Here is a 13,280-nt window from a genome sequence, read left to right on the forward strand (position 1 = left end):
GAGACTAGGAATCGAACCCGTGCCCCCTGCAGTGGAAGTGTGGAGTCTTAACCACTGGACCACCAGGGAAATCCCATGAACTGGTCTTTAGCTGCAAAATGGCCCTCTAAGTTCCCACCCTTCTAGACCAGGGCTGCTGTATGCTCAGTCAATGCAAAGAGAGTTTGATCTACTTCATGTATTAATTTTAAAATTTATTTTTTTAAAAATTGCACCACGCCCTAGTCAACCTCAGAAGACAGGGCAATAATAAGATGGGAAGCACACTGTGATGAGGTCGGCTGCCCTTGGAAAGCAGTCTCTGTGAGCCCCATCTCCTGGGTGATTTCCTTGTCCAACCTGCTTCCTCTGCTGCCCTTCTCTTCCTACCTACTTACAAGCAAATCACACCCAAGTGTTAACACAGGGACTACGCCCACCCTCATGGATAACTGGGTATTTTGTTGGGCATATGTGTGGCCATTAGATTTTTCCAGAAGTGGGAGCAGCAACAATTGAAAGCCCCTCCGTGTTCCCCTTCCTCCCTTCCCAGTGAGGCTTAGTGGCTTTGGTTGGAAGAATTTATGCAAACCACTTGATGAGAGCTGTACAGGGAACAGGGATTTCCAGAGAAATGTCTCCCTATTTGGTAGATTAACTTGGCAGCTGCCTCAAGGTCGGAGGACCCCAGCCCCACTTCCACCCCCCCCACACACACACCTGCAGAAAGCCAGTTGCTTTGGAGATGGGGTTGTTGACATTAAAATCTCTGCCACGTCTACCTCTGTAAAGAACCACAACTTATCTAGTTCACCAGAGCATGAAGCTGTAGTTGTCAGAGACCCTAAAAGCCTTCACCATATCGCAGCTATTTGTAGTTGCAAGGATAGAATATCCACCTTCCACATTCCATTCTTCAAGTCTGAAAATAGACAAACAAGTTGGATAGAAACTCTGCTAAGGCTTGGGGCTCAGGAAAGATCAATGAAATCAAGACACAGGACTTAGGTTCCTGTCCTGTTCCTTCTGCATCTGACTCTGGACATTTAATTTCTTTGAGCCTTAGTTTTCTCATGAGGAAAAGGAAGCAACTACTCGATGAAAGGATTCATCTATTTACACAACATTAGAGAGTGAAAAATCTAGTACTGAGAATTTTATAAATTGTTTCAGGATGAGTTCATTGGGAGGGTTATGGACTTAGGCCTGACACAAATCATTCTGGGCGACAATAATAATAATAGATTTTCAGTGAAATAGATAGCCCATTGCATTTCTCAAAATGTATTTCTTGCCTTGAAGCTCTTACATAAACCCCTAATTCCCAAACTGTTTCCAAATCTCCTCCTAGGCACCCACTGAGCTGAACGTTTACACAGCCGTGATTACCCCTTGAGATGCCATAAACTCCACAAAGTCCATGTCTAAGTCCACCTAAAGGTACTTAGGCCTCATTGCCCAGTAGAGCAGAGACTTAGAACGTACACAGTGAAGGTAGTCACGGAAGAGTAGATGGATGAAGAGATGACAGATGATGTGAATTTTTAAATGCGCCTATTCTAAGTGTGCGGGCCAATACGTTTTGACAAGTACGTAGCATCGTGTAGCCACCATCACAGTACAGCTGTAGGGTATTTGTGTCACTCCAAGAAGTTCCCTCACGTGCCTTTGCGGTTGATCTCCTTCCTGCATCCCAGCTGCTGTTTTGCTTGTCATTATAGTTTTGCCAGTTCTAGGAGATTGTATGAGTGAAACATCCAATACATAGACTCCTGTGACTGGCGTTCTTCACGCTGCATAACGCTCTTGAGTCATCCGTGCGGTTGCATGTATCAGTGGCTCATTTCTTTTTATTCCTGAGCAGTATTTCATTGTATGGAGACGTTCCAGATTGCTTTCCGTTTGATTTCTGGTTGGATTCCATTGTGGAGAGAGAATATTTGTTATATGATTCCAATCCTTTCAAATGTATTAAGATCTGTTGTATGGCCCCAAGTATGAGCTAACTTGGTGAATGTCCACGTGCAGTTGAAAACCTTGTATTTTCTGTTGTTGTTGGGCGGAGCGTTCTGTAAGTGTCCACCGGGTCGGAGAGTGTGGTTCAGCTCCACTCCATCCTCACCAATTTCCTGCTTACTTCTTTGAGCAATTGCTGAGAGGGGAATTTTGAGATCTATGACTCTCATTGTGGATTTGCCTCTTCATCCTTGCAGTTCTATCAGCTTTGCCTCATGTATTTTGAAACTCTGTTTAGGTGCCTATATTAGCATTGTTATATTTTCTTGAAGAATTTATCCCAAGATAAGTGTTAAAACAAAAAACAACTCTTTTTGTGTCTGCCTGCTTGAATGGATACAGAGAGGTCCTCGCCCTCATAGATTAATACCGTTTTTTAAGGTTGGGTAGAAAAGTTAGAGGGCCGATGGGGAGAGCCTGGAGGAGGAAGATGCTGACGATCCTTAAGACGTTCCAAACGGCTGGCCACGGAAGACCTCACGGCCTAAATCCAACACACCGGCCTCCCCTTCCTTTCACAGCCACGCACAGGGCCAAGCATAGCAAGGGCCGCGATGGCTGAGGTCCCTAATGCTTTTAAGTGACAAGGCTGAACTTTGCAGCCTGATGATTCGTTTTCACCGGTCTGTGGGGCCCTATTTTTAGTTTAGATGTAAATTGCTTTATGAGCTAATATGTCTGTACATTTTAATGACATGCCTCTGCCCCGTTCACTCCTTGTCCTGGCTACACCACTTTCCACGGAACTGCAGAGGCCACCCTGTCGCGGGCCAGGGACTTCCAACCCTGGGCTTGTCCTCTTGGCTGAGAAGGTCCAAGGTTCCCAACCCAAGTGTTGACAAGAAGGTGCAGATGGTCCTTCCTCCTGTCTTGAGTGTTCCCAGATGCTTCCTATCGAATATATCATGAGCTCAGAGACAGAACATCAGGGACAATGTGGGTTACCCACACCTTGGGGCTCTTCACTCTAAAATAGCAAAAGGGATATGTGGAGTCCAGTGCGGGAAGTACCTCCAAGGAAAACCAGCCCATGGCCATCTTAGTTCCCAGCCCAGGTTCTATAAATGTTGTCCTGTGAGGTTATAAAGGTGTTCCCACGGGAAAATAGAAAACATTTCTTAGAAGAAAGAAGGAAAGAAGGAAGGAAGGCAGGAAGGAGGAAAGAAAGACACACGGCTCTAGCCAAGATTCTTAAAGCCCAGAGTTTATTTCCTAGAGTCTCAGAAACCAATACATGTGACCCCAGACCCGAGATCTTAGCAAATTTCTCATGAATCCAAGATTCAGTCCCCTTGAAAATATTAATATTTTCTTAAACTGGGATGAACAATAGCCAACGTTCCAAGGAAAAGCAGGTGTGTGGAGCTCTGGGTCCCCACGAGCTGTCACACACAAAAAGATAAAATAATTTTCATGCAAATAACCTTTGAGACCAAATCATTCACTCCGAGCTGAAGGGCAAATATCAACTCCAGCTGCCACTAGGGACTGAGAGGCGAGAGATGCCTGAGGCCATAGGTCCAGAAAGCTTCTTTTCTGAGCAAGATTAATTTCACAAGGTATCACAGAACGTTTTAAAAAATAAAGCAGGAGACCAAGAATATGATTTCCCATGAGTGTGACTATAGGTCCTGTGTTCTTTGAAATGATCTATTTAATTTTCCAAAACAAACTGAAATGAATGAAAATTTAACTATGTTCTCCAAATTGAATTGAGGGATTCAGGGTGTCAAATTATTTTCAAATAGAAACCCCTACTGAGAGCAGTTGCTTGTGTTTTACAAATTAGGAGATTCAAGCTTATGAATCGAATTGCTGATAAGCCAGGAACCCTGACTATGCTGGAATTTCACTTGGTAAAAATAGAGACACAACCAATCAGCACTCAGGACTAGCCTACATTTACGGCATAACATTGTCCAGTACTTAATAGTCCCGGAAATTATAAGAAGTTCTGATAATGAAATGCAGGCATTTTTACATAGAAAAAATTTTGAAGTAAGGTTTTTATTTAAAGAAGTCAGTTTTGGGCTTCCCTGGTGGCGCAGTGGTTGAGAGTCCGCCTGCCGATGTAGGGGACACGGGTTCGTGCCCCGGTCTGGGAAGATCCCACATGCCGCGGAGCGGCTGGGCCCGTGAGCCATGGCGCTGAGCCTGCGCGTCCGGAGCCTGTGCTCCGCAACGGGAGAGGCCACAGCAGTGCGAGAGGCCCGCGTACCGCAAAAAAAAGTCAGTTTTAATGAGACTATTATATGAATATTATTAATGCTTTTTCATTTGTATCCTGCAACTGCAATTTTCTCTTTCTGGGTTTGTTTGTTTTTTTTCCTGCTGGGAAAGTGACATCCTAATAACTGTCAATTTGGGGACTTTGCTAGAAGGGCCACAAAAAAAAATTCTATACTGAAACTGTAGGCTATATTTCTCAGGATCAAATAGCTTCCTTAGTAAAAGTCACTTTAATAGGAAGCTAAACTGGATGTATCTGTTTTAAAGAAATGTAATGTAAATTGTTTGTGAGCAGCGTAATGAATTCATTTCCCCTGGCAACCTGCACCTACAGCTCTACGATTCCTGAAAACAGTAACGCAGGCACTGGGGAGAGCTCTCTGGGGGAGCTGTTATGACATAGCTAGTTGGGTTTTGCTTCCCGTATTTTTTAAATGTTTATTATTCTGATTCTAAGACTCTTGTTAGTGTTGTACATCCTGTGGATTTTTTTCTGTCTTTATTTATGAATCTCAGTGATTTCCAGGCCTTTTCCCCACTACAACCAACAAAGCAAAGAAGGAATCCACCATCGTGAGAAACCAGTGCCACGTGGTAATGACTGTAACTAATAGGCAAGGTCTTTGACAGATTCTCTCACTCAAACCTCACAACAACCCTGCACAGTAAGAATTGTTAAACCTCCTCATTTTTTAGTGGAAGATTATAGGGGATGAGTGACCTGCTCCAAATCATGGAGCAGCTGGGAGCTTGGTGCCCGGTGACCCCTTGTCCACCACCACGGAGTGTGTGCGTGCAGCAGAATGGAGGCCGTGCCCACATCTAGGATAAGTGGGTGAATCCTCCCTTTACCTGGGTTGATGGGATTGAGGCAAAAATAGTGTGACCAAGGGTTCTCTGCATTGACTCACCACTCATGACACATGGGCATAGAGAAGTCGGTTCTTGGCCTCCACTGCCTGCAGTGATGTGCGCATACCTTGCAAATGAGTGCACCAGTCCTTCAGCTGCACCCCAGGCTGCTTACCCACCTGCCTCCCTGTCTCTGACTTCCTGGGGTGATGTCAGCCTGCGCCCTGAGTCTCGCATGCTCAGCAGCACTCGCTGCCTCTTTTCTCCTTGGGTTTATGGTCTCAGCATAGCCCACAGCGTTACTCTGAGCCAATCGCTCAACCATCCCATGCTTTCCTGTCCATGAATTGGGCACAGCAATACCATCAGCCTCCCACGGCTCTTGAAAACCTGTTTGCCTGTTTCCCCCCAAACAAGGCAAAGAAGTCCCGTTTTTGAGGAATTAATGATCTAATTAGCATCCTTTGTAATTCTGTTCTCCTTTCAGAAAGGCTGAGAACACACACACTCTGTGCTGGACACACAATGTCAGGTCTATGCCTGAGAAGAGGGCTGCCTGTAGGTTTATTTTTTTATTTTTTTGCGGTACGCGGGCCTCTCACTGCTGTGGCCTCTCCCATTGCGGAGCACAGGCTCCGGACGCGCAGGCTCAGTGGCCATGGCTCACGGGCCCAGCCGCTCCGCAGCATGTGGGATCTTCCCGGACCAGGGCATGAACCCGTGTCCCCTGCATCGGCAGGCGGACTCTCAACCACTGCGCCACCAGGGAAGCCCTGCCTGTAGGTTTTTGCAGAACTGTGATATCAGCATTTTCACTTCTCCTTCCTGCTCCCCACCGACCCCATCAATTCCTAGACACCATGTTTGAAACAGACCAAAGAGAGCACACCACACATCTTCCTCCAGGTTAAGAAAAAGTGAGTTTAATTTCTTCTCGTTTCATAGTCCTGGTTTCTGATCTTCCCTAACTTAGCAAGAGGGAGACAGCTAATGGCAACGAAGCCCCGAGATCAACTCCCTTCATCCATCCCTTCCATCCCTCAGTGTGCAGAACTGTAAATTTTCCCAAGGGCAAAAAATGCTCTTTAGTGAATGTTTTCCTTCCAGGGCTCATTTGGTGGGGCGAGGGGTACCTCTTTTCTCCTTCCTCTGGCGTCTGCGGAGAACGTGCTGTATTGTCACAGCTCTGTGCTGCCTTCCTAACATACCTTGACTTCTCTGCCACTGAGCAGAGATGACTGCATTCCTGTGAAAGGATTGCCCATGATGGACCTTCCCAACCGAGTTTCCAGGGCTTAGACCCTTGGCTGTGAGTCACAGACCACGCCCCAGTCACTTCTCAGGCATTGATGACTGGCCCAGGGTCTTGGCTGTACTCTCTTTTCCAGTCTGGAATCCATAATGCTTAAGTTATCCAAGGGCCTGGGGTTCAGGAAGGCTAAGCAGGGAGCAGGCCAATGCTTGGGTTGAATCTTTCTGAATAAACGTTCTACCCTTGACCTCGGCATTCCTCCTTACACCTGTTTCCAGCATCTGGCTCTGATTTGCTGACCCAGCCCAGCAGATGCGGGACAGACATTGGTGGTCGCCCACTCAGTGGCCTCAAGTCTAGCCTTACCCTTCTCACCCACATTCCTTTAAGGCAAATGGCTTTCACTGTGGAGGCTCAAGGCTTCTTTTGGATTGACCTAGAAAGACTGGCATTTAACATGCATGGTAACCAGATCCTTCCGTCAGGTTGAATTTGTCATTGGCATTCACGGCGGCAGAGAGGAGTGGGGGGGCCCAGGTGTGGGGCTGGACACAGTTTCCTCACTGCCCCCAGCACCTCCTTGCGTGCTGGGCATGTGGCTGACACGTCCACAACAGCCCGGCCCTCAGGGTGAGGCAGGGCCATTTCTAGGTAAAATGGTATCTGGCAGGGGTGGACCTGGAGCCATCAGCGCCCATTAACGTCTCAGTTGCAATTCAGTTTATCCAATCAGTTACTATCACTTGGATAAGCCTGAGGGAATGGAACGCAGCACAGTTACATTGTAATGGATCAGAATCGTGGGTGGTGTACACAGATGCTCATTTGGGGAAGGGCTGAGGCTGGCACCTTACAGAGGCCCTGGGAAGCTTAGAGGCCGCCTGAGGGCATTGTTACTCATCACAATGACCTGGCACAGCTCACTCTTTTATTTTAGGCTAGCAAAAAATAATTCCTCTTATAAATGTGGCTACCCTGTCTTATGCCAGAGTGAATATCAGGAAAGCGTCTGTTTCGTTTTGTTCAGTCAGTGAATCAAGTGGGCCGGGCCGCATTTAGGTAAAGGGGGCTACTGGTGTTGCCCCCAAGCCCAAACAAGAGCATTTCCTCCAAAATGGCACCCAGTTATATCCCCTGCGCTAAGTGTCCAGGGACACATTTGGCCTCAGTGAAACGCGGAAGGCAGTTTCACGCTTTGATTGTCAAGAATATTGCCACAAGAAGCATGTTGGATTTTTAAAAATATTCATCCCATTCAGCATAAAAGTCAAGCCAAAGACTCCATTGACTATTATCTTCTCTTTTCTTTGACACCTTCCTACTAAAAACTAACCTTTTGTTAAGAGCAACAAGCTTGTGTGCCTTTAGAGACCAAGAAGGTATGATTAATGAAAAAGCAGGTGAGGTGAAAGAAAAAATGTTGATAGAAGCACAAATATAATACATGATATTGTTTGCTTTCCTCTTAACTTACTTTGAGCATAGCAACTGTACAAGCGCAGTGGCAAATGACCGCTGAAAACAGCCTTGCAGCAGGGGAGGCAAAAGGGAGTGGTGAGCACTGTGGAAAACTCTGTGGGAGAGTGCATCCCAGCCCAAAGTGACCGTGCTGCTCAGCCCTTCCTGTAGGTTCTGGGTTGCTAAATTTCTGCTTTGCCAAGAGGACCTGCTAATCCAAATTTTAATGGGAAATCTCCTAATTAAAAATATTGTTTTTAAAATTGTGGTTAAAAACACATAACATAGAAATGACCATCTTAACCACCATTTTTAAGTGTTCAGTTCAGTAGCACTGAGTAAATTCCCACTATTATGCAACCAATCTCCAGAACTTTTTCATCTTGCAAAATGGAAACTCTATACCCATTAAGCAATACCTTCCCATTGCCCCCACCCCCTAACCCCTGGCAACCACCATTCTACTTTCTGTCTATGAATCTGACGGCTTTAGATATCTCATGTAAGTGGGATTGTACTGAATTTGTCTTTTAGTGTCTGCCTTATTTCACTTAGCATAATGTCCTCAAGGTTCATCCATGTTGTAGCATGTGTCAGAATTTCCTTCCTTTTTCGGATGGAGTAATATCCCATTATATGTATACGCCACATTTTGTTTATCTATTTACCCGTTGATGGATACCCGGGTTGCTTTCACCTATTGTGACTAGCGCCACTGGAAAACATGGTTGTACAGATATCTGTGTGAGTTCCTGTTTTCAATTCTTACTGAATTGCAGAATCATACGGTAATTCTATGTTTATTTTTCTGAGGAATCGCTATGCTATTTTACACTGGTTTACATTCCCACCAACAGTGCACAAGAGTTTCTATTTCTCCACACCCTTGCTCCTAATTTTTTAATGTTTGCAACTCATTCAAGCCTTTTTCAAAATACCATGCACAGTTCAGGCCAAGCAAACACTTGAAACAAACACCAAGCAAACACAGTTCAGGCCAGAACCTGGAACTGTCCTATACACAGAGGAAGACATCCACAAGCCTCTGGCAGAATTCATGCTACTTTATCCCCATCAGCAAGAAACGGTTCTCGATGACATAACAAGGATGATGCTTACACACATCACTCAGCCCTAAGCAGGAGCAACTCTCACCACCTGCTCTTCACGGCAGGGAAAGGATAGCCTAGCATCAGAATCTGACACTATTTTTTTTTTTCCTTTCAAACAGCATTTGATAGTAACAGGAAATAAATCAAAGGAAAATAAAAGATTTTGTGTTTCTGAGTGAGTCTGGTTCATGGATACCCAGGATTTCTGGTCAAGTTCATGTGAGAAAAATGGTCTTTCCTTTAAGCAAAGGTATATCATTCCCTTCAGCTAGTCTCCTGTGGATCTTGACTGAACTGGGTCTCCCAGTTGAGATGGAAAATTCTGCCTCTCTGTTCCATTTCCTGGTTTTACTTTATGACTAAAAATCACATTTCTCAACGTATCTGAAGCCCCATGCTGATAGAGCAGTGTTAAATGATGGTTGTAAGTTTGTTCATTTGTTACCTGAGGAAAGTGTGTAAAGTTTAGAAATAATATCGGACTAACAATCCTTTCTTCCCCTTGGCACACATCTCAGAATAGACTGGAATGCAGGGCAAACTCAAAAGCAGGTAGAGGAGATCAGTGCTTATTATTCTCTGTCCTTTGTTCAGCTTCAATGAGACATCATTATTCCCAAGAAACAGCACTTCCTGTGATGAAGGAGAGCCAGCATTTGGAAAACTATTTAAAGGAATACATATATACAGTTCTCTTGGGGAAGGCTGTAGGGAAAATGTCTGCTTATGATTGAATGGGCTGTGCTTATAGAAAGATTTCTAAATTTTTAACTCATTCTTCCTTTATGAGAGAGCCATATATAAAGTTGGGCCACGTGGAGGCACACTGGACTGGGTGATGAGTAACCACGATTACAGCATGCCAAAGGAACTAAAACTTATACATGATGGAAAGATGAGCATCACAAATACTATTGTCTTTCTTTACTGGGGCGTCTTGGCTGTTGTATATCGTTCCTCACAAACAGTCCCCAGGTGTTTCTGTGTGGCAGAGGAGCCTCTTTGCTAATATGAGAAGAAAAGGAGGGAAGGAAGGGAGGGAGGGAGGAAGGAGGGAAGGGAGGGAAGGAGGGAAGGAGGGAGGGAGGGAGGGAGGAAGGAAGGAAGGAAGGGAGGGAAGGAGGGAGGGAGGAAGGAAGGGAGGGAGGGAGGGAGGAAGGAAGGGAGGGAAGGAGGGAAGGAGGAAGGAAGGAAGGAAGGGAGGAAAAGGAAAGGAGGGAGGGAGGAAACGGACATCTATGAAGCAGTTAATATAAGTGAGTCGTGTGCAAAGTGCTTTAGGTGCATTACTTTATTTATTCAGCCCTACAACAACCTTGTGAGATAGGGTGTCACCTCTATTTCACAAAAGAGAAAACTAAGGCTCAGAGACGTTAAGTGACTTGCCCGAGTCATACAGCTAATAAGTTGTTAAACTGGAATTCAAAACCAGGCTAAGCCTCTTTGCATAAAACTTCCTTGCTGAGATGGTTCGCGGCGGGGTGGTCCTCAAGTTCACATAAGTAAAACCAGGGAGACGGTATAATCACCTGTAGATACTCAGGATAATCTCCGCTCTTAGCCCCCTGCTCTGGAAGCAGCCTTTCTTCTCTGAAAGATAGCATTGGTCCATATTGTTTGGAATCTAATAACTGACTAAAAACATGAGAGTGTAAAAGTAGCGAACCCAAACTATTTAATACCAAGTCTTGAAGGCTGTAGGGTATTAACAGCTAAAACATTGAAAATGGAAGATAGATTTTAATTTCGAGTATAAAAAAAAGCACTAAAATATATACAGATTCCAAAAGCAGCCGCAAATGGCTTGCAAGCCACCAGCAGTGTCACAAAGATTCCGTCCCTCTGCAGAAAATACCTCACCCAACTCTAGTTTCACCCTTCAGATATTTCAGAACAACTGTCATGGAAGTTTCCTCTAGATTAGAAATTGCCTTCAAGGAAAAGAGGCTACAAAATGCAGCCTGATGGTCTGTTCATCGAGGCAGAATTCACTCTTCACTCACACAGAATGGCCAGAGAAAAGTACTTTACACATTAATGATATGCCTAGATCACTTGGGTTTTTTCAGGATTCGCGAGAGTAAGGTGACTATGACGGGGAAGAGAAGAGTTCAGCACGAGTGCACAGGCACCGGCTTCTGTCAGGACGATGTTTATTCCATGTCAACTTCAAGGACATTGAAGTGGCTAACCCATTGCCAACAGAATCTAGTAACAGCCTTTTAAAAAAAGCCCAGTCGGGCTTCCCTGGTGGCACAGTGGTTGAGAATCTGCCTGCTAATGCAGGGGACACAGGTTCGAACCCTGGTCCGGGAAGACCCCCACACGCTGTGGAGCAACTGGGCCCGTGAGCCACAGTTACTGAGCCTGCGCGTCAGGAGCCTGTGCTCCGCAACAAGAGAGGCCGCGACAGTGAGAGGCCCGCGCACCGCGATGAAGAGGGGCCCCCGCTCGCCGCAACTAGAGAAAGCCCTCGCACAGAAACGAAGACCCAACACAGCAAAAATAAATAAGTAAATAAACTCCTACCCCCAACATCTTCTTTAAAAAAAAAAAAAAAAAAAGCCCTATCACACTTGATGTCTCAACTATTCCTTTATAGAAATCTACCTGCTTTAGTTTTTTTTTTTTTACCTGCTTTAGTTTTATTCTACTGTGGCTAATATGATTCCATGGCCCTTCTTAATTCTCTATCAGGGCATGACATGGCAGGGGGAAGGATAATCCTAAAGCCATAAGGACTTGGGAAAATTTTAGTGAACTTGAAACATCAGCACCCAGTATATGCTTAGGGTAAAATCTGGTAAAATGCAGGACAAGTACTCTTTTTTCTCTTGAAAATAGTTTGAGTTGGCAACAAAACAACATACTTGCTGAAGCTCTGCTTTGCCTGTGCCGGGTATTGTCCATTCATACAGCACCCAGGGCTTCTGGGTTGAATGCGTGTGCCTACCTCATTGCTTTGGTATCAGTGGCATTCTAATCCCATGGGATAACTTTACCAGTGAAGTCATCAGAATGTTAGTCTGTGTTTGGTAGTTCTCTGAGGAAGAACTGTTTGTCATGGTACCTTCAATGTAAGCAGTCTGCATTTTTACATCAAGTTGCATTTCAGCAAGACTTCTTTATGATTGTCCCTCATTCCACTGAGTGATTATTTTTTAAACTCAAGGCATCATAAATAAATTTCACTTAGGAGATTAGATAGATCAATGACTTCAAAATCATAACTTGTATCTGTCTGGTATCTATAAAAGATAGATATCTATTTAGGAATGTCTATGTAATTAGATTTTATTGCCTGGAGAAAAAAGTCCTTTTATTCATGATTTGCTCAAAACTAAGCCTGCAGTTTTGCAAAAATTACACACACACACATATATATATATATATATATATATATTCTTCACATGCTGGTAGAAATTCTTTAGCAGTGGAGAGATTATGTCATGTGATGTAGTGAAGTCATTTAAATCAGGATTTTATTTATTTTGCAGATTTTTCTAAACCCAAATTCCTACCAGTTTTAATGTTATTTTCATCTCAGTAAATCATGTACAAGTGGACTTTAAAAAAAAGTAGAATAGCCTGTACTGTTTCCCAAGGGGCATGCATTGCTGTTGCCCCTTTTTAGATCATGAGTGTGAATTCCTTTCATGGCTCTTGGTCATGGCCAAGATAACCTGAGCTTACTTTCCACTCCTAACAATAATTATGTCCTATATAATTATTATTATCCTTTCTCCTCAATAGAAAAGAGACTGGATCAACTCAAAAAGGACTGGCCTCTTTTTCCTCTGATGCAGATTTTCTTCTGTTGCAGACTGGATTTGAGGACACTCCCCTCCAGGGACAGGCCGCAGCTTCAGGGAGTGGGAATGGAGCTGATTCTCAGCCAGCTCGCCATGTCTTCTCCTTTTCCTGGTTGAACTCCCTGAATGAATGATGTTCATTCCAACTGCTGCACCTCTGTCTGCTTGGCTGAGATTCACACAGGCAGCAGGGAACCTAGATAAAACTAGTAGTATGCAGGTGATGAAAGGGACCTCTGAATGGGATTTCTACCAAAAATATCCTTTAATTCCAGATGACTTAGCTAACACATTGAGGGAAAACAATGCTTTGAGAAAACAGCTGCAGAAAGCATTGGGAAAAAAGGAACTTGATCTTACGCAAATCTTTTATTGTGTGGGAAACATTATGAAGGGTTTGTAGGTGTGATATGTGTGTGTGTGTGTGTGTGTTTCAGTAACAAGTGGCAGGTGTTGAAAAATGTGGGCACTACTCTCTCATCTCTAATAGGCACTGTCTTTTCTTGTGAGATCATAGTAGCTCTTATTCTCTTTCCTCTTTAACAGTGCAGGTGGTCAGTGAAATTCAGT

General features: G+C 44.4%; 1 protein-coding gene across 2 annotated transcripts in view; it reads left to right on the forward strand.

Moving 5' to 3' along the window:
• TRIM55 (tripartite motif containing 55) overlaps positions 1-12,844 on the forward strand; it is a 41,411-nt gene extending 28,567 nt beyond the window's left edge. For both annotated transcript variants that reach the window (XM_030859822.1, XM_030859823.1), the window contains one exon: positions 12,722-12,844. In XM_030859822.1, the coding sequence (XP_030715682.1) occupies positions 12,722-12,844 (123 nt within the window). The remainder of the gene's footprint in view (positions 1-12,721) is intronic.
• Positions 12,845-13,280: the final 436 nt, after the last annotated feature.

This window comes from Globicephala melas, chromosome 17 (assembly GCF_963455315.2).
Source record: "Globicephala melas chromosome 17, mGloMel1.2, whole genome shotgun sequence".
NCBI classification, from domain to species: Eukaryota; Metazoa; Chordata; class Mammalia; order Artiodactyla; family Delphinidae; genus Globicephala; species Globicephala melas.